The 26,958-nt window shown below is 37.9% G+C and overlaps 1 protein-coding gene across 1 annotated transcript in view; it reads right to left on the reverse strand.

The window, feature by feature from the left end:
• LOC138703700 (uncharacterized) overlaps positions 1 to 26,260 on the reverse strand; it is a gene marked incomplete at its 5' end in the record, with an annotated part of 222,235 nt that extends 195,975 nt beyond the window's left edge. Inside the window, 3 exon segments of the mRNA XM_069831801.1 lie at positions 17,126 to 17,261; positions 22,862 to 22,995; positions 26,042 to 26,260. Coding sequence (XP_069687902.1) covers positions 17,126 to 17,261; positions 22,862 to 22,995; positions 26,042 to 26,260 — 489 coding nt within the window.
• Positions 26,261 to 26,958: the final 698 nt, after the last annotated feature.

Below are 26,958 nucleotides of genomic sequence, written 5' to 3' on the forward strand. Positions count from 1 at the left end.
TCCTTCTTACAGGATAGCATCTAAATGGCAATCGCGAACACTTTCTGATTTTCGGAAAAAAAAGGGGAAGGGTTTAAACCACTATTCCGCCGACATTCTAGCCGCCATAACTCCGCAGTACGTTTACATAGAACAAAGCCAACGAGTGCGTTGATTACAGCTCGTCGTTCTCTATCTTCAGTATAAAGGACAAATCTCTATCCCTGCGCGTTTGGAAGGGAGAGGCCGGCAAAATTTCAAAAAATGGTCATTTTGACCTTCCAAAACAGAATTTTTTCTACACAAGCAGAACGAAGCGGCTCAGAGGCCCGCCCTTTTAACTGTAGCATCCCCGCATGGTCCCTAGTAATCACCGCTAAAATCCAGAAAATCCGTCGCACTTTTTTCTGGCCCCAATTTTTGGGTACCTAAAATATTTGACTCACTAATTCCGGAAATAATGGCCATACCGAGGAACGGTATGCTGCCCTGTATTCTCCCTTGACTTCCTTCTTACACGATAGTATCTAAATGACAATCGCGAACACTTTCTGATTTTTGGGAAAAAAGGGGAAGGGTTTAAACCACTATTCCGCCGACATTCTAGCCGCCATAACTCCGCAGTACGTGTACTTAGAACAAAGGCGACGAGTGCGTTGAATACAGCTCGTCGAACTCTATCTTCAGTATAAAGGACAAATCTCTATCCCTGAGCGTTTGGACGGGAGAGGCCGGGAAAATAAAAAAAAATGGTCATTTTGACCTTAAAAAACAGACTTTTTTCTACACAAGCAGAACGGAGCGGCTCAGAGGACCGCCCTTTTAACTGTAGCATCCCCGCATGGTCCCTAGTAATCACCGCTAAAATCCAGCAAATCCGGCGCACTTTTTTCTGGCCCCAATTTTTGGGTACCTAAAATATTTGACTCACTAATTCCGGAAATAATGGCCATACCGAGGAACGGTATGCTGCCCTGTATTCTCCCTTGACTTCCTTCTTACACGATAGCATCTAAATGGCAATCGCGAACACTTTCTGATTTTCGGGAAAAAAAGGGGAAGGGTTTAAACCACTATTCCGCCGACATTCTAACCGCCATAACTCCGCAGTACGTTTACTTATAACAAAGCCGACGAGTGCGTTGAATACAGATCATGGAACTCTATCTTCAGTATAAAGGACAAATCTCTATCCCTGCGCGTTTGGACGGGAGAGGCCGGCAAAATTTAAAAAAATGGTCATTTTGAACTTCCAAAACAGACTTTTTTCTACACAAGCAGAACGAAGCGGTTCAGAGGCAGGTAGCATGCCCGCTTGGTCCCTAGTAATCACCGCTAAAATCCAGGAAATCCGTCGCACTTTTTTCAGGCCTCAATTTTTGGGTACCTAAAATATTTGACTCTCTAATTCCGGAAATAATGGCCATACCGAGGAACGGTATGCTGCCCTGTATTCTCCCTTGACTTCCTTCTTACACGATAGTATCTAAATGACAATCGCGAACACTTTCTGATTTTCGGGAAAAAAGGGGAAGGGTTTAAACCACTATTCCGCCGACATTCTAGCCGCCATAACTCCGCAGTACGTTTACTTAGAACAAAGCCGACGAGTGCGTTGAATACAGCTCGTCGAACTCTATCTTCAGTATAAAGGACAAATCTCTATCCCTGCGCGTTTGGACGGGAGGGGCCGGCAAAATTTCAAAAAATGGTCATTTTGACCTTAAAAACAGACTTTTTTCTACACAAGCAGAACGGAGCCGCTCAGAGGACCGCCCTTTTAACTGTAGCATCCCCGCATGGTCCCTAGTAATCACCGCTAAAATCCAGCAATCCCGCCGCACTTTTTTCTGGCCCCAATTTTTGGGTACCTAAAATATTTGACTCACTAATTCCGGAAATAATGGCCATACCGAGGAACGGTATGCTGCCCTGTATTCTCCCTTGACTTCCTTCTTACACGATAGCATTAAATGGCAATCGAGAACACTTTCTGATTTTCGAGAAAAAAAGGGGCCGCCGACATTCTAGCCGCCATAACTCCGCAGTACGATTATTTATAACAAAGCCGACGAGTGCGTTGAACACAGCTCGTCGAACTCTATCTTCAGTATAAAGGACAAATCTCTATCCCTGCGCGTTTGGACGGGAGAGGCCGGCAAAATTTGAAAAAATGGTCATTTTGACCTTAAAAAACAGACTTTTTTCTACACAAGCAGAACGGAGCGGCTCAGAGGACCGCCCTTTTAACTGTAGCATCCCGCATGGTCCCTAGTAATCACCGCTAAAATCCGGCAAATCCGGCGCACTTTTTTCTGGCCCCAATTTTTGGGTACCTAAAATATTTGACTCACTAATTCCGGAAATAATGGCCATACCGAGGAACGGTATGCTGCCCTGTATTCTCCCTTGACTTCCTTCTTACACGATAGCATCTAAATGGCAATCGCGAACACTTTCTGATTTTCGGGAAAAAAAGGGGAAGGGTTTAAACCTCTATTCCGCCGACATTCTAGCCGCCATAACTCCGCAGTACGTTTACTTATAACAAAGCCGACGAGTGCGTTGAATACAGCTCATGGAACTCTATCTTCAGTATAAAGTACAAATCTCTATCCCTGCGCGTTTGGACGGGAGAGGCCGGCAAAATTTCAAAAAATGGTCATTTTGAACTTCCAAAACAGTCTTTTTTCTACACAAGCAGAACGAAGCGGCTCAGAGTCCCGCCCTGTTAACTGTAGCATCCCCGCTTGGTCCCTAGTAATCACCGCTAAAATCCAGAAAATGCGTCGCACTTTTTTCTGGCCTCAATTTTTGGGTACCTATAATATTTGACTCTCTAATTCCGGAAATAATGGCCATACCGAGGAACGGTATGCTGCCCTGTATTCTCCCTTGACTTCTTTCTTACACGATAGCATCTAAATGGCAATCGCGAACACTTTCTGATTTTCGGGAAAAAAAGGGGAAGGGTTTAAACCACTTTTCCGCCGACATTCTAGCCGCCATAACTCCGCAGTATGTTTACTCAGATCAAAGCCGACGAGTGCGTTCAATACAGCTCATGGAACTCTATCTTCAGTATAAAGGACAAATCTCTATCCCTGCGCGTTTGGACGGGAGAGGCCGGCAAAATTAAAAAAAATGGTCATTTTGACCTTCCAAAACAGACTTTTTTCTACACAAGCAGAACGAAGCGGCTCAGAGGCCCGCCCTCTTAACTGTAGCATTCCCGCATGGTCCCTAGTAATCACCGCTAAAATCCAGAAAATCCGTCGCACTTTTTTCTGGACCCAATTTTTGGGTACCTAAAATATTTGACTCTCTAATTCCGGAAATAATGGCCTTACCGAGGAACGGTATGCAGCCCTGTATTCTCCCTTGACTTCCTTCTTACACGACAGCATCTAAATGGCAATCGCGAACACTTTCTGATTTTCGGGAAAAAAAGGGAAACCACTATTCCGCCGACATTCTAGCCGCCTTAACTCCGCAGTACGTTTACTTATAAGAAAGAAGACGAGTGCGTTGAATACAGCTCATGGAACTCTATCTTCAGTATAAAGGACAAATCTCTATCCCTGCGCGTTTGGACGGGAGAGGCCGGCAAAATTTCAAAAAATTGTCATTTTGACCTTCCAATACAGACTTTTTTCTACACAAGCAGAACGAAGCGGCTCAGAGGCCCGCCCTTTTAACTGTAGCATCCCCCGCATGTTCCCTAGTAATCACCGGTAAAATCCAGCAAATCCGCCGCACTTTTTTCTGGCCCCAATTTTTGGGTACCTAAAATATTTGACTCTCTAATTCCGGAAATAATGGCCATACCGAGGAACGGTATGCAGCCCTGTAATCTTCCTTGACTTCCTTCTTACACGATAGGATCTAAATGGCAATCGCGAACACTTTCTGATTTTCGGGAAAAAAAGGGGAAGGGTTTAAACCAATATTCCGCCGACAATTTAGCCGCCATAACTCCGCAGTACGTTTACTAAAAAAAAAAGCCGACGAGTGCGTTGAATACAGCTACTCGAACTCTATCCTCAGTATAAAGGACAAATCTCTATCCCTGCGCGTTTGGACGGGAGAGGCCGGCAAAATTTCAAAAAATGGTAATTTTGACCTTCCAAATCAGACTTTTTTCTACATAAGCAGAACGAAGCGGCTCAGAGGCCCGCCATGTTAACTGTAGCATCCCCGCATTGTCCCTAGTAATCACCGCTAAAATCCAGCATATCCGCCGCACTTTTTTTCTGGCCCCAATTTTTGGGTACCTAAAATATTTGACTCACTAATTCCGGAAATAATGGCCATACCTAGGAACGGTATGCTGCCCTGTATTCTCCATTGACTTCCTTCTTACACGATAGCATCAAAATGGCAATCGCGATCACTTTCTGATTATCGGGGAAAAAAGGGGAAGGGTTTAAACCACTATTCCGCCGACATTCTAGCCGCCATAACTCCGCAGTACGTTTACATAGAACAAAGCCGACGAGTGCGTTGAATACAGCTCGTCGAACTCTATCTTCAGTATAAAGGACAAATCTCTATCCCTGCGCGTTTGGACGGGAGAGGCCGGCAAAATTTTCAAAAATGGTCATTTTGACCTTCCAAAACAGACTTTTTTCCACACAAGCAGAACGAAGCGGCTCAGAGGCCCGCCCTTTTAACTGTAGCATCCCCGCATGGTCCCTAGTAATCACCGCTAAAATCCACCAAATCCGCCGCACTTTTTTCTGGCCCCAATTTTTGGGTACCTAAAATATTTGACTCTCTAATTCCGGAAATAATGGCCATACCGAGGAACGGTATGCAGCCCTGTAATCTTCCTTGACTTCCTTCTTACACGATAGGATCTAAATGGCAATCGCGAACACTTTCTGATTTTCGGGAAAAAAAGGGGAAGGGTTTAAACCAATATTCCGCCGACAATTTAGCCGCCATAACTCCGCAGTACGTTTACTAAAAAAAAAAGCCGACGAGTGCGTTGAATACAGCTACTCGAACTCTATCTTCAGTATAAAGGACAAATCTCTATCCCTGCGCGTTTGGACGGGAGAGGCCGGCAAAGTTTCAAAAAATGGTAATTTTGACCTTCCAAAACAGACTTTTTCCTACATAAGCAGAACGAAGCGGCTCAGAGGCCCGCCCTGTTAACTGTAGCATCCCCGCATTGTCCCTAGTAATCACCGCTAAAATCCAGCATATCCGCCGCACTTTTTTCTGGAACCAATTTTTGGGTACCTAAAATATTTGACTCTCTAATTCCGGAAATAATGGCCTTACCGAGAAACGGTATGCAGCCCTCTATTCTCCCTTACTTCTTTCTTACACGATAGCATCTATATGGCAATCGCGAACACTGTCTGATTTTCGGGAGAAAAAGGGGAAGGGTTTAAACCACTATTCCGCCGACATTCTAGCCGCCATAACTCCGCAGTACGTTTACTTAGAACAAAGCCGACGAGTGCGTTGAATACAGCTCGTCGAACTCTATCTTCAGTATAAAGGACAAATCTCTATCCCTGCGCGTTTGGACGGGAGAGGCCGGCAAAATTTCAAAAAATGGTCATTTTGACCTTAAAAAACAGACTTTTTTCTACACAAGCAGAACGGAGCCGCTCAGAGGACCGCCCTATTAACTGTAGCATCCCCGCATGGTCCCTAGTAATCACCGCTAAAATCCAGAAACTCCGCCGCACTTTTTTCTGGCCCCAATTTTTGGGTACCTAAAATATTTGACTCACTAATTCCGGAAATAATGGCCATACCGAGGAACGGTATGCAGCCCTGTATTTTCCATTGACTTCCTTCTTACACGATAGCATCAAAATGACAATCGCGAACACTTTCTGATTTTCGAGAAAACCACTATTCCGCCGACATTCTAGCGGCCATAACTCCGCAGTACGTGTACTTAGAACAAAGGCGACGAGTGCGTTCAATACAGCTCGTCGAACTCTATCTTTAGTATAAAGGACAAATCGCTATCCCTGCGCGTTTGGACGGGAGAGGCCGGCAAAATTTCAAAAAATGGTCATTTTGACCTTCCAAAACAGACTTTTTTCTACACAGGCAGAACGGAGCGGCTCAGAGGCCCGCCCTTTTAACTGTAGCACCCCGCATGGTCCCTAGTAATCACCGCTAAAATCCAGAAAATCCGCCGCACTTTTTTCTGGCCCCAATTTTTGGGTACCTAAAATATTTGACTCTCTAATTCCGGAAATAATGGCCATACCGAGGAACGGTATGCAGCCCTGTAATCTTCCTTGACTTCCTTCTTACACGATAGGATCTAAATGGCAATCGCGAACACTTTCTGATTTTCGGGAAAAAAAGGGGAAGGGTTTAAACCAATATTCCGCCGACAATTTAGCCGCCATAACTCCGCAGTACGTTTACTAAAAAAAAAAGCCGACGAGTGCGTTGAATACAGCTACTCGAACTCTATCTTCAGTATAAAGGACAAATCTCTATCCCTGCGCGTTTGGACGGGAGAGGCCGGCAAAATTTCAAAAAATGGTAATTTTGACCTTCCAAATCAGACTTTTTTCTACATAAGCAGAACGAAGCGGCTCAGAGGCCCGCCATGTTAACTGTAGCATCCCCGCATTGTCCCTAGTAATCACCGCTAAAATCCAGCATATCCGCCGCACTTTTTTTCTGGCCCCAATTTTTGGGTACCTAAAATATTTGACTCACTAATTCCGGAAATAATGGCCATACCTAGGAACGGTATGCTGCCCTGTATTCTCCATGGACTTCCTTCTTACACGATAGCATCAAAATGGCAATCGCGATCACTTTCTGATTATCGGGGAAAAAAGGGGAAGGGTTTAAACCACTATTCCGCCGACATTCTAGCCGCCATAACTCCGCAGTACGTTTACATAGAACAAAGCCGACGAGTGCGTTGAATACAGCTCGTCGAACTCTATCTTCAGTATAAAGGACAAATCTCTATCCCTGCGCGCTTGGACGGGAGAGGCCGGCAAAATTTCCAAAAATGGTCATTTTGACCTTCCAAAACAGACTTTTTTCCACACAAGCAGAACGAAGCGGCTCAGAGGCCCGCCCTTTTAACTGTAGCATCCCCGCATGGTCCCTAGTAATCACCGCTAAAATCCACCAAATCCGCCGCACTTTTTTCTGGCCCCAATTTTTGGGTACCTAAAATATTTGACTCTCTAATTCCGGAAATAATGGCCATACCGAGGAACGGTATGCAGCCCTGTAATCTTCCTTGACTTCCTTCTTACACGATAGGATCTAAATGGCAATCGCGAACACTTTCTGATTTTCGGGAAAAAAAGGGGAAGGGTTTAAACCAATATTCCGCCGACAATTTAGCCGCCATAACTCCGCAGTACGTTTACTAAAAAAAAAAGCCGACAAGTGCGTTGAATACAGCTACTCGAACTCTATCTTCAGTATAAAGGACAAATCTCTATCCCTGCGCGTTTGGACGGGAGAGGCCGGCAAAATTTCAAAAAATGGTCATTTTGACCTTACAAATCTCTATCCCTGCGCGTTTGGACGGGGGAGGCCGGCAAAATTTAAAAAAATGGTCATTTTGTCCTTCCAAAACAGACTTTTTTCTACACAAGCTCAACGAAGCGGCTCAGAGGCCCGCCCTTTTAAAAGTAGCATCCCCGCATGGTCCCTAGTAATCACCGCTAAAATCCAGCAAATCCGCCGCACTTTTTTCTGGCCTCAATTTTTAGGTACCTAAAATATTTTGAGTCTCTAATTCCGGAAATAATGGCCATACCGAGGAACGGTATGCTGCCTTGTATTCTCCCATGACTTCCTTCTTACACGATAGCATCAAAATGGCAATCGCGAACACTTTCCGATTTTCGAGAAAAAAAATGGGAAGGGTTTAAAACCACTATTCCGCCGACATTCTAGCCGCCATAACTCCGCAGTACGTCTACTTAGAGAAAGCCGACGACTGCGTAGAATACAGCTCGTCGAACTCTATCTTCAGTATAAACAACGCTCTATCCTTTCGCGTTTGGACGGAAGAGGCCGGCAAAATTAAAAAAAATGGTCATATTGACCTTCCAAGACAGACTTTTTTCTACACAAGCAGAACGAAGCGGCTCAGAGGCCCGTCCTTTTAACTGTAGCATCCCCGCATGTTCCCTAGTAATCACCGCTAAAATCAAGCAAATCCGCCGCACTTTTTTCTGGCCTCAATTTTTGGGTACCTATAATATTTGAGTCTCTAATTCCGGAAATAATGGCCATACCTTGGAACGGTATGCTGCCCATTATTCTCCCTTGACTTCCTTCTTACACGATAGCATCAAATCGGCAATCGCGAACACTTTCTCATTTTCGAGAAAAAAAAAACCACTATTCTGCCGACATTCTAGCCGCCATAACTCCGCAGTACGTGTACTTAGAACAAAGCCGACGAGTGCGTTGAATACAGCCCGTGGAACTCCATCTTCATATGAAGAACAAATCTCTATCCCTGAGCGTTTGGACGGGAGAGGAGGGCAAAATTTCAAAAAATTGTCATTTTGACCTTCCAAAACAGACCTTTTTCTACACAAGCAAACCGAAGCGGGTCAGAGGCCCGCCCTTTTAATTGTAGCATCCCCGCATGGTCCCTAGTAATCACCGCTAAAATCCAGCAAATCCGCCGCACTTATTTCTGGCCCCAAATTTTTGGGTACCTAGAATATATGACTCATTAATTCCGTAAATAATGGCCATACCGAGGAACGATATGCTGCCCTGTATTCTCCCTTAACTTCCTTCTTACACGATAGCATCAAAATGGCAATCGCGAACACTTTCTGATTTTCGAGAAAAAAAAGGGAAGGGAACCACTATTCCGCCGACATTCTAGCCGCCATAACTCCGCAGTACGTGTACTTAGAACAAAGCCGACGAGTGCGTTGAATACAGCTCGTCGAACTCTATCTTCAATATAAAGGACAAATCTCTATCCCTGCGCGTTTGGACGGGAGAGGCTGGAAAAATTTCAAAAAATTGTCATTTTGACCTTCCAAAACAGACCTTTTTCTACACAAGCAAACCGAAGCGGGTCAGAGGCCCGCCCTTTTAACTGTAGCATCCCCGCATGGTCCCTAGTAATCACCGCTAAAATCCAGCAAATCCGCCGCACTTTTTTCTGGCCCCAATTTTTGGGTACCTAAAATATTTGACTCACTAATTCCGGAAAGAATGGTCATATCGAGGAACGGTATGCTGCCCTGTATTCTCCCTTGACTTCCTTCTTACACGATAGCATCAAAATGGCAATCGCGAACACTTTCTGATTTTCGAGAAAAAAAGGGGAAGGGTTTAAACCACTATTCCGCCGACATTCTAGCCGCCATAACTCCGCAGTACGTCTACTTAGAAGAAAGCTGACGAGTGCGTAGAATACAGCTCGTCGAACTCTATGTTCAGTATAAACAACTCTCTATCCTTTCGCGTTTGGACGGAAGAGGCCGGCAAAATTTCAAAAAATGGTCATATTGACCTTCCAAGACAGACTTTTTTCTGCAAAAGCGGAACGAAGCGGCTCAGAAGCCCGCCCTTTTAACTGTAGCATCCCCGCATGGTCCCTAGTAATCACCGCTAAAATCAAGCAAATCCGCCGCACTTTTTTCTGGCCTCAATTATTGGGTACCTATAATATTTGAGTCTCTAATTCCGGAAATAATGGCCATACCGAGGAACGGTATGCTGCCCTGTATTCTCCCTTGACTTCCTTCTTACACGATAGCATCAAATTGGCAATCGCGAACACTTTCTGATTTTCGAGAAAAAAAACCACTATACCGCCGACATTCTAGCCGCCATAACGCCGCAGTACGTTTACTTAGAACAAAGCCGACGAGTGCGTTCAATACAGCTCGTCGAACTCTATCTTCAGTATAAAGGACAAATCTCTATCCCTGCGCGGTTGGACGGGAGAGGCCGGCAAAATTTCAAAAAATGGTCATTTTGACCTTCCAAAACAGACCTTTTTCTACACAAGCAGAACGAAGCGGCTCAGAGGCCCGCCCTTTTAACTGTAGCATCCCCGCAAGGTCGCTAGTAATCACCGCTAAAATCCAGCAAATCCGCCGCACTTTTTTCTGGCCTCAATTATTGGGTACCTAAAATATTTGAGGCTCTTATTCCGGAAATAATGGCCTTACCGAGGAACGGTATGCTGCCCTGTATTCTCCCTTGACTTCCTTCTTACACCATAGCATCAAAATTGCAATCGCGAACACTTTCTCATTTTCCGCCGACATTCTAGCCGCCATAACTCCGCAGTACGTGTACATAGAACAATGCCGACGAGTGCGTTGGATACAGCTCGTGGAACTCTATCTTCAGTATAAAGGACATATCTCTATCCCTGCGCGTTTGGACGGGAGAGGCCGGCAAAATTTCAAAAAATGGTCATTTTGACCTTCCAAAGCAGACTTTATTCTACACAAGCAGAAAGAAGCGGCTCAGAGGCCCGCCCTTTTAACTGTAGCATCCCCGCATGGTCCCTAGTAATCACCGCTAAAATCCAGAAAATCCGTCGCACCTTTTTCTGGCCTCAATTTTTTTGTACGTAAAATATTTGAGTCTCGAATTCCGGAAATAATGGCCATACCGAGGAACGGTACGCTGCCCTGTATTCTCCCTTGACTTCCTTCTTACACGATAGCATCAAAATGGCAATCGCGAACACTTTCTGATTTTCGAGAAAAAAAATGGGAAGGGTTTAAAACCACTATTCCGCCGACATTCTAGCCGCCATAACTCCGCAGTACGTGTACTTAGAACAAAGCCTATTAGTGCGTTGAATTCAGCAATTCGAACGCTATCTTTAGTGTAAAGGACAACTCTCTATCCCCGTGCGTTTGCAAGTAAGAGGCGGCAAATGAAAAAAAAATGGGCATTTTGATCTTCCAAATTATAACTTTAACTCCACAAGGAGAACGGAGCGGCTCAGAGACCCACCCTTTTAACTGTAGCATCCCCGCATATTCAATAATAATCACCGGTAAAATCCAATTAATTCGTCGCACTTTTTCCTAGCCTTATTTTTTGGGTACGTAAAATATTTTGGACCCTAATTCCGGAAATAATGGCCATACCGAGGAACGTAATGCTATCCTGTAATTTCTCCTTGACTTAATTCTTACACGATAGCATCGAAATGGGAATCGCGGACACAAGCCGATTTTCGAGACTCCGCCGACATTCTTTTAGGCATATCTCCGCAGTACTTGTACTGAGAACAAAGGCGATGAGTGCGTTGAATTCAGATCCTCGAACTCTATCTTCAGTGTAAAGGACAACTCTCTATCCCCGTGCGTTTGAACGGGAGAGGCCGGCAAAATAAAAAAATTCGGGCATTTTGACCTTCCAAATTGATATTTTTTTTTAAATTTTATAACAATTTTAAAAATTTTTTTAAATTCCATAAAGTTTATTTTTTCAAATTCCAAAAATTTATGAAATTTTTTTTAATTCTTGAAAATTTCGATAGAGCAGAAGATATAGGAGTGGAGGAAATAGATGAAAAATAGAGGAAAATATTAGAAAATCGAGAAAGAAAAGAAAATGGAGGAAAAGTAGAGGAGAAAATAAAGGGAAAATAGAGAATGATATAGAGAGGAGAAAATAATGGGAAAATTGATGTGAAAATGGATAAGAAATAGGGAGGAAAATCAAGGAGATAGAGAAAATTGAAAGAAATATATAGAAATTATAGGGAAATTAGACGAGAAAGTACAGGGAAAATGGAGGAGGAAATAGAGAAGAAAATGCAGGACGAAATAGAGGACAGAAATTAGAGGAAATACAGAAAAGAACAAACAGGAGAATGCAGAGGAAGACAGAGAGAAAATAGATCAGACATAGAGATAATAGAAGAAAAAAAGTAGGGATATAGAGGAAAATATTAGAGAGGAAAGTACAGCAGAAAATAGAGGAGATAATGGACTGAAACAGAGATGGGAAAAGAGGAAAAATATAGCAGAAATTTCAGTGAAAGTACAGGTGGAAATTGATGGGAAAGTTGGGAAAATTGAGGGGAAAATAGAGCAGGAAATAGAGAAGAATGTAAAGGAAAACAAAGAAGAAAGAGACAGAAATTTGATAAGTCAATAGAGGAAAATTACAATGGAAATTAAAGGGAAAATAGAGAAGAAATTTGTGGAGAAAATATAAAAAAAAGAAGGCAAAAAAGGGAAAGCTTGAAGAGATGATAGAGAGAACAGTTGTGGAGAATATAGACAGAAAATTGAGGCGAAAATAGAGGGTAAATTAGAGGGAAAAGTAGAGGAGAAGTAGAAGAGAAACGAAAGGAAAAATAATGAAGAAAATAGAGGAAGTACAGAGGAGATAATAGAGAAAACTCGAGAAAAAATAGAAAACAAAATAGATGAAAAAGGGAAGAAAATCGAAGGAAAGGTAAGGAGAAAACAGTGGGAAAGTAGCGCAGAAAATAGAGATGAAAATGAACATAAAGTAGAGGAAAAGAAACGAAAAATAAAGGGTAAATTAGAAGGAAAATAGATATGATAATATAGAGGAAATCAGAAGGGAAGTAGAGAAGAAAATAGAGGAGATATTAGAGATGAAAATGGACGAGGAATTAGAGGGAAAAAGGACGGACAATAAGGGAGAAAGTAGAGAGAAAAACTGGAATAGAAAACTTTAGGAGAAAATAGAGAAGAAAGTCCAGAAGACGATAGAAAAGCAAATAGTAGAAAAATAGAGAAGGAAATACAGAAGAATGTAGAGGATAGAAGAGAAAAAAGAGAAGTATAGGAAAATATAGAAGAGAAAAAAAGAAAGTAGGGAAGAAAACAAAATAATAGAGGGCAAATGGAGGGAAAGTAGAGGAAACAGACAAGAAAGTAGAGGAGAAAATAGCGGGAAAATAAAGGAGAAAATAGAGGGTACATGTACAGAAAATATAGAAAAAGATGGAGGAATATAGAGCAGAAAATAGAGGAAAAGTAGAGAAGAATATAGAGGAAAAGTAGAGAAGAAAATAGCAGGAAAATGTTGAAAGAATGTCGGCAAAATAGTGGGGAAAGTAAGGGATCAAATAGAGGAGAGAATAGAGTTGAAAATAGAGGAAAAACAGAAGAAAAAACAGGAAAAAGAGAAGAAATTAGAGGAAAAAGTGAGCAGAAAATAGAGGGTCAGTAGAAGAGAAAATAAAGGGAAAGAGAGGAAAAATAGATAAGAAAATAGAGGCGATAATAGAGATGATAACAGTGGAGGAAATATAGGGAAAATAGATAAGAAAATAAAGGGAAAAGAGCGGATAAACTAGAGAGGAAAAAGAGGAGAAAACACAAGGAGCAAATTGAGGGAAATAAAGGAGAAAGTAGAGAAGAAAATCTAGAATAACATACAAAAGATAATTCAGAGGAAAAAAGAGGCGAAAGTACAGAAGAATATATAGGGAGAAAAAAAATAGAGGAGAAATATAAAGCAAAATATAGAGGAGAAAAAGGAACAGTAGGGAAGAAAGTGCGGAAAAAGAAATGGAAAATGGGGGAAATTAGAGGAAAGAGACAAGAAAATTGAGGAGAAAATGCAGGAAAATAGTCGAGGAAATAGAGGAGAAAATAGGGGACAACAGAATAGATACAGAAGAAAACAGAGGGAAAGAAGAGGAGAAAATAAAGGAGAACGTATAGGACAATATAGAGGAGAAAATACAGGGACAGTAGTGACTAAGTAGAAGGGAAGTGGAGGAGAAAATAGAGGATTAAATAGAATGAATATAGAGAAGAAAATAGAGTGCAAAATATATATATCGAATCTAGGGTGAAAATAGAGGAAATAGAGAAGTAGAGTAAAATAGAGGAGATAATAAGAGGACGAAGTAGAGGAATAATAGGAGAAAAGCGAGGAAAATAGAGATTAAAATAGAGGAAATAGAGAATAAAATAGAGATGAGAAAACAGAGGCAAAATTGAGCAGAATTTGGAGACGAATTTATAGGAGATAGAGGAAACAATAGAGAAAAATTTAGATAAGAAAATAGAGTGTAAAATAGAGGCAAGTAGGGAAGAAAATGGTGGGAAAATACAGAGAAAATGAAGTAGAAACTAGAGAAGAAAATGCGGAAGAAAATAGAGGACAAAATATAGAAGAAAATTGATGAAACATAGAGAAAACAGAGGAGAATACAGAACCAAGAGGGCAAATAGAGGAGAAAATACAGGTATATGGAGATAAGAGAGGGAAAATAGAGGATAAATTAGAGAGAAAAATACAGGGGAAAATTTCAGGAGAAAAACAGATTGAAAACACAGGTTATAAAGAGAAAATATAGCTGATAATACAGGTGAAAATTGAGGAAAAACTTTGGTGGAAAAATTGAGGGGAAAAGAGCAGGGAATAGAGAAGAAATTAGAAGAAAAGAAGGAAGAAATCAAAATTTGGTAATTTGTAAAAATATTTTGGAATTCTTAAAATTTCTGAATTTTTTTTTTTGGATTTTGAAAATTTTAAAAATTATTGACAATTTTTAAAAGTTTTGAAGGTATTTGAAAATTTTTAATTTTTTTTTTTTAATTTAGAAAATGAAGTTTTTTTTTAACTTTGAAAAATTTTGAAATTTTTGAGAATTTTTAAAAATGTTTCAATTCTGAAGTATTTTGAAAAATGTTTTAATTTTGAAGAATTTTCAATATTTTTTTTAAATACTTGAAATTGAGACTTTTTTTGAATCTTGAAAATTTTGTAAAATTTTGTAAATTCTTGAAAATTGTGAAAAAATTTTGGATTTTAAAAAATTTTGAAAAGCTTTTTAATTAGTTGAAATTTAGAATTTTTTTTAATTTTGAAAAATTTTGGAAATTTTTGAAATTTTTAATTTTGAAAATGTCAGAAAATATTTGAATATTTTGAAAGTTTTAAAATTTTTTTAATTTTGAAAATTTTTGAAAATCTTGAAATTTTTTGAACTTCGAAAATTTTTTTAAATTGTTTCAATTTTTTTTTTCAATTCCGAAATGTTTTAATTAAATGCTTGAAAATTTCGATTTTTTTAATTTTGTAAATAGTCGAAAAGTTTGACATTTTTTAAATTTTTTAAATATTTAAAATTTTTTTGAATTTCAAACAACTTCGAAAATTTTGAAGTTTGTATGTGTACTGAGAACAAAGCCTTTAAGGTCTGCGAATAGAGCACCTGGATCTCTATGTGTAGGTTAAAGGGCAACCGCCTGCCCTCATGTATGTGGATGGTAGAGGTCGGCATATTTTCAAAAAATGGTTATTTTGAATTTTCAAAACAGATTTTTCCCTACACAAAGAGAACGAAGGGGCTCAGAATCCCTCCCTTTTCATTGTAGCATCTCCGCATGTAACAATTTTCGACATTTTGAATAATTTTGAACATTATGAAGAATTTTGAACAATTTTCCAAATGTTGAACATTTTTAACATTTTGAACAATAATCGAAATTTTTAGCCTTTTGAACAATGTTGAATATTAATAATTTGAACAATTTTGGAAATTTTGAACATTTTGACAATTGGCTCTCTTCTGACAAAGGAAAAATTTTACAGTCTGTACAAAAGAAACCAAATGACCTGGAAATGTACAAAAACTTGCCCAGACATGTTCAAACATTTTTAACAAGAGCCAGAACAGGTCACATTGTCACTCAATTGTACCTACATCGATTTCACATTTCTGATAATCCTACTTGTTTGTTGTGTAATAATCATGATGAAGATCTGGAACACATTCTTCTATATTGTCCATCCATAAACCACAAAAGAAGTAAATTAAAATCATCAGTACCAGTTGCAGAAGACACAGCCCTGCAGTATATATTGACTACACCCCAACTCTGGCTACTAGCAACAGGCATCTATAATGAACACCGATCAAAATACCCCTCACTTCTCGTGAAAAACAACAACTCAATAGACTACAGTGGACTATAGTGGACTTCATGTTGTCAACAGCTGGATATATTAAGAAGATTGATTGAATATTTTGAATAATTTTCGAAATTTTGAACATTTTTAATATTTTGAACAATTTTCGATATTTTGAACGTTTTGAACAATTTTCGTACATCTTTGGGCATTTAGGACAAACAATTTTGTACATTTTGAACAATTTTCGAAATTTTCAACCTCTTACTTACTTACTTACTTACAAATGGCTTTTAAGGAACCCGAAGGTTCATTGCCGCCCTCACATAAGCCCGCCAGCGGTCCCTATCCTGTGCAAGATTAATCCAGTCTCTATCATCATACCCCACCTCCCTCAGATCCATTTTAATATTATCCTCCCATCTACGTCTCGGCCTCCCTAAAGGTCTTTTTCCCTCCGGTCTCCCAACTAACACTCTATATGCATTTCTGGATTCGCCCATACGTGCTACATGCCCTGCCCATCTCAAACGTCTGGATTTAATGTTCCTAATTATGTCAGGTGAAGAATACAATGCGTGCAGTTCTGTGTTGTGTAACTTTCTCCATTCTCCTGTAACTTCATCCTGCTTAGCCCCAAATATTTTCCTTAGCACCTTATTCTCAAACACCCTGAACCTATGTTCCTCTCTCAGAGTGAGAGTCCAAGTTTCACAACCATACAGAAGAACCGGTAATATAACTGTTTTATAAATTCTAACTTTCAGATTTTTCGACAGCAGACTGGATGATAAGAGCTTCTCAACCGAATAATAACACGCATTTCCCATATTTATTCTGCGTTTAATTTCCTCCCGAGTGTCATTTATATTTGTTACTGTTGCTCCAAGATATTTGAATTTTTCCACCTCTTCGAAGGATAAATCTCCAATTTTTATATTTCCATTTCGTACAATATTCTGGTCACGAGACATAATCATATACTTTGTCTTTTCGGGATTTACTTCCAAACCGATCGCTCTACTTGCTTCAAGTAAAATTTCCGTGTTTTCCCTAATCGTTTGTGTATTTTCTCCTAACATATTCACGTCATCCAATTTTCAACCTCTAACAACTAATTTAGAAGACGGCCACTACAATACGCTCAGCACATACTTTATATAATATCAAATTTGCATTATTTTCACTATGTACCTGTTTTAAAAAATCTTCAATTGCATTATTTTCAGTAGTCTAGATGATAACAATCAGAATTTGTGCATTTGTTACTCACATCTGCAGGATTAGTAGAGTAGCTGCATCTGTTCACCTTGCGGAATGTGTCATCGTCGACCGCCTCACGTATAGCAGCTTCCAAGGTATATTCCAGCTCGTCTGGTGGAACAGAGCTCAGTTCGTTCATTGCTTGGCTGCAAGATAATAAATTTTACACCATAAATTTATAGTAATAGAACTCTGTTAAATTCATGCTCTCATGATGTCATTTCCTAGCATTTCTCATTAAAATATGCTCGATTATTCTACTGGCCGAATGGATTCTACAGAGTAGTGATATGTGTCTACGCGTAAAGTTCTATGGTCTACATCTACACGTAAACAACAAGTAGGTAGATTATGTAATCTATGTGGACAAATGTAATGTATTTTTTTTTCAGGGTTCAAGCCACAGTCGCATTTGTCGCATTTTGCTACTAGACTTCTAAAAATGCAAGAAACTTTGAATGTAAATGTGCAAAAATGCGACAACCACATTGGACTTCAGAAACGAAGATGGTAATGGAGAAAATGAAATCAGAGATGTGTTTGAACTAACATGAATCTAAATGAAATGCTAATGGTATGGGCAATGTTCAAAGAGGTATTGAGCAATACGTGTTCAGGAAATGATTTCAAAGAGTTGGTGCAACGGTGGGCCTCTGTTTAAATTGAATAGTTGGTATAAATAATAAGTAAATACTACTTAAAAGATTAAGTTTTACCCTGCCGTCAAACGTATGATAGGGTCGATTGTCTCATGGGTGAGGTGGTACAAAAGAAAACACTCAGCATAAATAATCAACTATCCGTTTACATTTATTAATTGGCACTTCCGGTAATTGGAAAAAGAACAAAATGGATGCAGTAGAAATACAGCCACCTATAACTCCACCAATGCATCGAAACTGGCTTGCCGCTAATCGTCACTCAACTGGCATTCACCATTACACACAATAGTAACACCATCTATACCCACAGATTGTAAGTATAAGTAACTTGCTAGACAAGTTCAAACTTGTCGGATGTGGCAGGAAGCACTAATACGAAACCAAACACAGCCAATGTAAAATATACACTTGACGAATGCCAGCTTATTCGTGAATTACCTAATACTCTGTATGAAATCAAATATACTTCTACTAATCAAAAGAAACATACAATTACTGATGTAGAAAAACCTGTTATGATCCCTGGTAGGCTAGTCTCGAAACCAAACAACAATGGTCTCTCTTCAACTCTCATGCCTCCGTTATCACACAGCATACCACACCACAGCTCGGCCACGCTTCTACACGTAGTAAGACACTATCCCCGATCAAGCCCAGACTACAGCAGTACATGTCCCTGCCCGGGCTGGGTTATCCGTGATCCCATCACAGATAGCCGCTAAACAAAAACCCCTCAGCTCTCCACGGTTGTCACACAACCATACTCTTCAAGCGTCTACCCCAGACTGCACCGCGTCAAGCGTCCCTCTCAGGAGAACCGACGCTAATTAATAATTAATGTGAATAGGGCCAATGAAAATCTAAAGCCCATGCCACGTGATAACTTAAATTCGCTCCTTATACGTGAGAAGTAAGAGACCATGAATGGCGGAAAGAAAACAAGCTATCTATAAAAGGAAGAAAGAGACCTAAAATGGCGGAATAGAATGCCATCTATGAGAAGTAAGGGTAACTAACAACAAGAAAAATGACATAAATAAGGAAGAAAAAAGAAAAGAAAGAAAGAAACACATAGTGCCGAAACTAAAACGGCATAATATAAGTTAAGTGAACAGTTTCCTCTTCAATTTATATAATTCCATCGCATACTGTAAATTGTGAGCGAGGATTTAGTTGCATGAATATTGTAAAAACTGGAATTAGAAACCACCTTTCAGTAAAAGAGTTAGCACTCTGCTGACAATACATTTTGAAGGGCCTACTAGTAAAGAATTTCAATGTTTAGTTTGTCCATAAAATAACGTAGTTTAATGTGACATAAATTCAGCAGTAATTGATTCTAAACATACCTACGTCTATGATTTATTTACATACTGTATATCTAGAGTGTGACAAGACGGATTCAAAGTAATAAAACACCCAGAAACAAAATACATAACTTTTTATTTCTGCATACTTTATTAATTTTATCTTTCTACACAATTGTTTATGATATTGCACAATCATTTCGCAATGTGCACATCTATTCTTCCCCGATGCACATAGCCGCTTAAAGTGCACATTATTTATACCTGATTTCATTCTCGCACAATTTGTATCCGGCCATGGTAAATTTATTTCATATTTGAAGAGATTTCATATTAATGTAGAGAGCGGAAATGAATGCGTTTGTGGAAGTGAACAAACAGTAGAACATTTGTTATTTGATTGCCCACTTTATGGATATAGACGATACAGCATTGAAATGCACCGAAATAAATGTAATATGATCTACAATAAGCCATTGTACAACATTTTCAGTAGAAAATGTTGTCGCAAAACATTCACTAATTTCATTAACCACATCAATAGAAAATTGTAAGTGTCAATATTGTTCTTGTATTGTGTGTATTATTTGAAAATTTTAACCTTAAGTAATATGAATTGTCCATCTATCCTATGCTATAAAAGGATGTGTGTGTGTGTATGTGTAAATTATAAATTTACTTGTGTATCAAATATTTGTTTGTATGATTATGTCTGTATATTCCACTTTGCTCTAGTATGTATCATAATATTTGTTGACTTATGGACGCTATATGTATTATTTCATGCTAAATTCTATGTTATTGTTATTCAATTATGTTTTGTATTTACAGATATTATTTTTTTAATCTATTTCGTATAATCAAGCGCTTTCTTTATGATTGATGTAGACTTCTCATGTGTTTGAGTTAATAGTTGTAACAGTCGTAAAATTAAGTTTACATTTCTCTTATTCATAACAACGACAGAAAAAAAAATATTCAAAATGTATTCATGTTATATTATCTCAAGTAAATAGAAAACTTTAACCCTAACATACTCATGTAAAATAGGGTTTTTTATGTGAAAATATATATATATATATATATAATTTTTATTTGTGCATTTTTGCAACAATTATTTATTTTCTAGCTTAAACCCTGATTTTTTAGATTCTGAGTTTGCGCAATGCAAGAGAAAAAATAAACAACATATGAAAATTCTTATTGAAAATGGCAATATGTTTAAGAAAGTAAAATTAACTGTCAAAGTCTTAATATTTGATGATGAGTTTCTTGATGAGGTACAGGATAACATTATCCCTTTTTACACTAATTATTATCACTTCTCAGAAACCAGATACTTCAATTGCACATGTAGCAAAATTGTGGTTGGACCTCAAAATTCTAAGGCAATTTCAAAAGTTGGCAAATAAGGTGGATTCTAGCAAAGAAATGGCCATTAATATTTACACCCTGAACACTTGTACTCATCTCAAGTACAGTATGTCATTATCCCAATTTTTGCTCTCAAGTAAACATTTGCAAGAAGTACAAAACTTTCTATTAGGTAAGTTGAACCAAGAAGAAATAAGCAGTCTTCATATGATTTCACAAAGAACTGGGACATTAAAAAAAAATATATTTCTGAAAAAAAAAAAAACACCACTGAACCAGTAGTGTTTTGGAATATGGGCAAACATCGCCAAGATTTATATTATTTAGCTTTGAAACTTCACAAAATACCTTGTGCTTCTTCCGCACAAGGGGAATGTGTATCTTCTAATTGGTCATACATACATTCACTTGTCAGAACGTCTAGATTTTAATAGATCGCCACAAGGGGAATGTGTATCTTCTAATTGGTCATACATACATTCACTTGTCAGAAATCATCTAGATTTTAATAGATCGCCACAAGGGGAATGTGTATCTTCTAATTGGTCATACATACATTCACTTGTCAGAAATCGTCTAGATTTTAATAGATCGCCACAAGGGGAATGTGTATCTTCTAATTCAGTGATGTCAACTGATGCCCATAGGAGCAAGCGCGCGCTTTAGAGCCCAGGAGAGCCTGAGCGCTTTACAGCGGAAAGGAAAGAGACAGACAAAAGAGGTAGTATATGCCGCTTGGTAGGGTATATACAGGGATGGCCAGCACTGATTCAATGGATAAAGGGAAGAGAACTTATTAAAACTGTATCCATGTTAATTTTTAGATTTGTCTGAGAAGTATAAGTGCATTATAAGAATGTAAGTTTTAATTTTAATGTTAATTTTTCACAAGTTTGCTTTTTTATTCAAGAGGAATATTTTCTCAACTTTTTTTACAGAAAAGTGAAATTTTCAGATATGTTTGTTTAGTAGCCTTACAGGTACTAAAACAATGTTTTCGTAAATCTAATATATCGTAAATAGGTATTACTGAAGATAGTGTATTAAAATGTTTGAAAATATTCGCATGGAAAATGTTTGTAAGGAAATGAATTAACAAAGCAAATACTGTTACATCACAAACAAAAAATATGTTCCTATGTGTTGGTAAAACGTCAGCTCTATAGCTTCAGCAGATTTCGAGATAATTTAATACTCTGATAACAGAAAGTTGCGCACCAATATCACCTAAAAGCAAAATGCGATAAGAGTTTTATTATGTAATATTAGTTACAGTTAAAACATATACCTAGACAACTTTGCTTTGTACTATAATACTGTTTTGATTACTTTTATAAGGCCAAAGATACCATCAATATCAATTTAAACTTATTATGTCATATTCAGCGTCTTTCTTTGGGATAACACTTTCTTTATGAATGATGTGTTTAATTCACTTAGTACAGTATAGTTGTAGTTATTATGGAATTTGTGTGAATATTCCTTCTTTACTCTTTATTATGTTATTAACGTTTAAAACACAACTGCAATATTAGGCTAACAAATAGGTGTTAATACTTTTGTTTTACAGACAATATAGAAAATAATAAACAGAAAGAAACCATATAAAAATAACGACATAAAATTTCACGTTCCGTTTGAAGTTTGTGCACCACTGTTTTCTTAATCCTACAGGCTGCTTATTCCTCCTAGCATACCTAGTGCTTAATGCCCGCACACGACGTCAAGGTCAGAAAAATGCGCTTGCTTTGACATCACTGTTCTAATTGGTCATACATACATTCGCTTGTCAGAAATTGTCTAGATTTTAATAGATCGCCACAAGGGGAATGTGTATCTTCTAATTGGTCATACATACATTCACTTGTCAGAAATCGTCTAGATTTTAATAGATTACCACAAGGGGAATGTGTATCTTCTAATTTGGTCATACATACATTCACTTGTCAGAAATCGTCTAGATTTTAATAGATCACCACAAGGGGAATGTGTATCTTCTAATTGGTCATACATACATTCACTTGTCAGAAATCGTCTAGATTTTAATAGATCCCCACAAGGGGAATGTGTATCATGTAATTGGTCATACATACATTCACTTGTCAGAAATCGTCTAGATTTTAATAGATCGCCACAAGGGGAATGAGTATCTTCTAATTGGTCATACATACATTCACTTGTCAGAAATCGTCTAGATTTTAATAGATCCCCACAAGGGGAATGTGTATCTTCTAATTGGTCACACATACATTTTAAAGTTACTGCTGTTGAAACGGCGCTGATTTCGCGGTAACTGTGCGATATGTATAGACGAAAATGCCACTGAGCTTGCAGTATGAGGAAAGCATCATATATGGAGGACCATATAGGCCTATAAAGAATTTAATAACACTGCATACTCACTCTTTGTCACTACTGCGTTTGTCATGTCCATGGGTCATAGTAGCTCTGTTTGTATCCCGAGCAACACGAATATCATGCTCCCAGAAACGTCTCAAGTCTGGACTCGAAGTGTACGGTGCTGCAACTTCTTTAATCTGTAAAAGGAAATGAAACATGAGACCATCTTACAGTATTACTTCCATTTAATATTTGTTCTAATATGTTATATACCGTATTTCTCTCTGCAGTGACGCATTCAGGTTCAACAAGAGATGGGGAAAATCGCAATCACTTTTTTAATTTCCCATCTTTATGTAGGTTCAAGGAAACTTATATGCACATAGTGTTGGACTGACTGTCTTCTCAAACATCAGAAAGCAAGAGAACAATAATGAAATGTTGTTGTTGTTTTCTAATGCCAGGCATTTGACAATAAAGTCATTTGATCTCTTGCATTCCAATATTTTTCAAAGATATTGTCATGATCAGCCACTGAAGCACAAATTTTGAGGTGTTCCGAATCCATTTCTTGGTTTGAGTTGCAAAATGGGCAGTTAGGGGACTGATATATTCCAATTCTATGCAGGTGTTTGGCCAAAGAGTCATGGCCTGTTGCCAATCTAAATGCAGCTACAGACGATTTGCATGGTAAATCGGGAATTAACTGTGGATTATGATGCAGAGAGTTCCATTTTTTCCCTTGAGATTGTGTTATCAAATTTTGTTTGTTGTAGATTTAATAAATCTTTTCACAGAGTAATACGTACATTTATTTTAGGTCTGTAAGTAGCAGTGGTGCCCTTCTTTGCTAAAGCATCCGCATTCTCGTTTCCCAGGATTCCACAATGGGATGGTATCCATAGTAATAAGATAATTCTTTTATTGAGTGTTATAAATTGAGAGAGCATTTTAGTTATTTCTACTGTTTGAGATGAAGATATGTGTCTCAAGACTATTGATAGAATAGCTGATTTGGAGTCTGACAATATAACTGCATTCTTAAATTTATTGATGTGGCATAGAAGATTCTTGAGACTTTCACTTATTGCAATGATTTCCCTATGAAAACTTGTTGTTCCATACCCAAGAGATCTATAAAGTGAGAAGAGACAGCACGTAACACCTGCACCTGCACCTTGTTCCCTGAAAATCAAGGATCCGTCGGTGTATAAATGAAGCCAGTTTTGTGGAGGGTACCTAATATTGATTGTCTCTAAAGACAATTGTTTCATTATTTCAGTGTTTACTTCTGATTTCAGTATTTCTTCCGTTAAATTTAGATTATACTCTATATTTAATAGAGTTAAAGGATCATAGTAGCTCTGTTTGTATCCCAAACAACACGAAAATTATGCTCCCAGAAACGTAATGAAATGTAACATCATCAATATACTGTGTATCGATGTAGGCAAAATATATCTACACTATAAAACAAAAGATTTCTTTGCAAATGCTTTCACCCTTCCAGACATCGTTCGCGACCAGAAATCAAAATGTTCCATCCGAAATTCATTAAAACATTATCTACTAAATAACTACTTTCATAAGCTGGACGAGTACTTAAGAAAAGATGTACAAACTAATGACTAAATATTGCTACTCCTGGTCCAATACATTCATATAGGTTTCCTTCAGCCTAATTTATTAATTATCGGTATTAATTTTATATATAATGTTTACTACCAAACTCCAATCCTCATTAATAATATGTATAATGCCTTATTCAGTCAACTATTATATTGCAACAAACTTTCATTTTTTCCATATCAAATCAATCTTCTTAATGTATCCAGCTGTTTGGTGACAACATAAAGTCCACTATAGTCCACTGTAGTCTATTCAGTTGTTTTTCACGAGAAATGAGGGGTATTTTGATCCGTGTTCATTATAGATGCCTGTTGCTAGTAGCCAGAGTTGGGGTGTAGTCAATATATACTGCAGGGCTGTGTCTTCTGCAACTGGTACTGATGATTTTAATTTACTTCTTTTGTGGTTTATGAATGGACAGTATAGAAGAATGTGTTCCAGATCTTCATCATGATTATTACACCACAGACAAGTAGGATTATCAGAAATCTGTGTAGGTACAATTGAGTGACAATGTGACCTGTTCTGGCGCTTGTTAAAATGTTTGAACATGTCTGGGCAAGTTTTCGTACATTTCCAGGTCATTTGGTTTCTTTTGTACCGACTGTAAAATTTTTCTTTTGTCAGAAGAGAGCCAAAATTGTTGATCCATAGGTTTGTAAAATGAGACTTTACTGAAGAAAAATCACTGGATAGAGATATCACTTGAAGAGGTCTTGGTTGCAAATATGTTGTCTGCTTTGCAATATTATCGACTTTCTCGTTTCCAGGTATACCACAATGACTAGGTATCCATTGAAATATTATTTTCTTTTGGAGTTCTTTTAGTTTACTAGTTGTTTCTGAATTGGAATAATTCTATGTGCATATAGGTTTGGTACATATTTAATTATATTAAATATAGCCCCCTTGGAGTCGGTAAGTATGCAAATAGATTTTTCAGAAATTTGAGTAACACACTGAAGAGCAGCATCAATAGCTAGCAATTCAGTGTCAAGACTGGAGGAGGATGAACATGGTATGAAATAACTTTCTTGATATTTTGGAATATAATATCCTGCTCCTGATGTCCCATTATTAGGATTTAGAGATCCATCTGTATAAATTTGAAGGTGATCCTTATATGTACTGCAGAGTAGTTCCATGGAATCTAATCACTTTTTTAAATGTTATTAATTTATTTTATTTCACATACGTTAGTTAACAAAACCCCTATATACTTGTATATGCACTGCTCCATCGATGTAGAAGAAAGCTGATGTTTACCTACATAGATAAACACACAGAGCAAGTCCCCTACAATCGGCAAGCATCATGTTTAGGTAGAGCAAGAAAGTCAAGGAATATTATTGACAGTAAAAAAATTGATCATACGGAAATGGGTATTTAAGAGTTGTCAATTTCTTATAACAGGTGCCATTTGACAAAAATAATAACAAAATCAACTAAATAATAATGGCCAATGCCTCTCATAATCGGCATTGTTTTCATATATTGTTCTACCAGAATCTTACGAGATCCATTGCACAACTTTCGAGACTTATTTTCATATCAATATTCAACAACAATAAGAAAATAAAATATTTACTTCATTCCATTACATTACTTACTAACCTTAAGCACAACAACAGCTGTTATGAAGATGCAGCAGATGTTGATTAAAGTAAGACAGAAGCTGATGATCCCCATAATTGCCAGTTCTGAAGGATACCTGTCCTTCGAAGTGTAAACAGTCTTGTATGCTGATGGCAGTGTGTAGTTTTCTCCCTTCAGGTATGGAATTTTTATGTCGCCATAGATCAATACAATGCATGCCATACCCCACATAATACCCTGCATGTAAAGAGACAAGGAAAATGCTGAAGAAATATATAAAGAACAAAATATATATATATATATATATATATATATATATATATATATATATATATATATTGTGTGTAACTTTTTAAATGGTAAAAATAGTAATGGCAATAAATTTTAACTATAATAAGTAGGGACCGGATTTTTATGTAATTACATATTATATTCCTTTCAACCTAACTGTGTATAAATAACAAATCTTTGCGAATCTTGTAATGACCGTTAATATATCAAAATTTGATACTACATATTTTTACATAGTTACCCCAACATTACATATTATGGCTTGGTATTACATAAATCTATATATTTAGAGGTTTTATTCATTTTTACTTCTCTGAAAGGGGGAAAAAAAACTTTCTGGGGAAGTTCACAATTTGAAATACACAGATTTAAAAAGCCTTTTTTACCTACCCAAGAAAAGGATATATTTCAGGACGAAACATAACGTCCTTAGTTCCAGAAAGTAGTAGAGGCATTCATCGCATACCACCCACTGTAAATATGAGTAAAAAAAAAAAGGTAACCTTTCTCATACAACTACCTTGTATTGTAAAAATCACTCAGAAAGTAGCGTTGCTTTCATGCGGTGGAGTGGGACGAGGACAACATGATTTGTCTCGAACTATAATTGTTTTGCACACCTCTTAAAAACAAGCAGTTTTCAT

This window comes from Periplaneta americana, chromosome 7 (genome assembly GCF_040183065.1).
Source record: "Periplaneta americana isolate PAMFEO1 chromosome 7, P.americana_PAMFEO1_priV1, whole genome shotgun sequence".
Classification (NCBI taxonomy): domain Eukaryota; kingdom Metazoa; phylum Arthropoda; class Insecta; order Blattodea; family Blattidae; genus Periplaneta; species Periplaneta americana.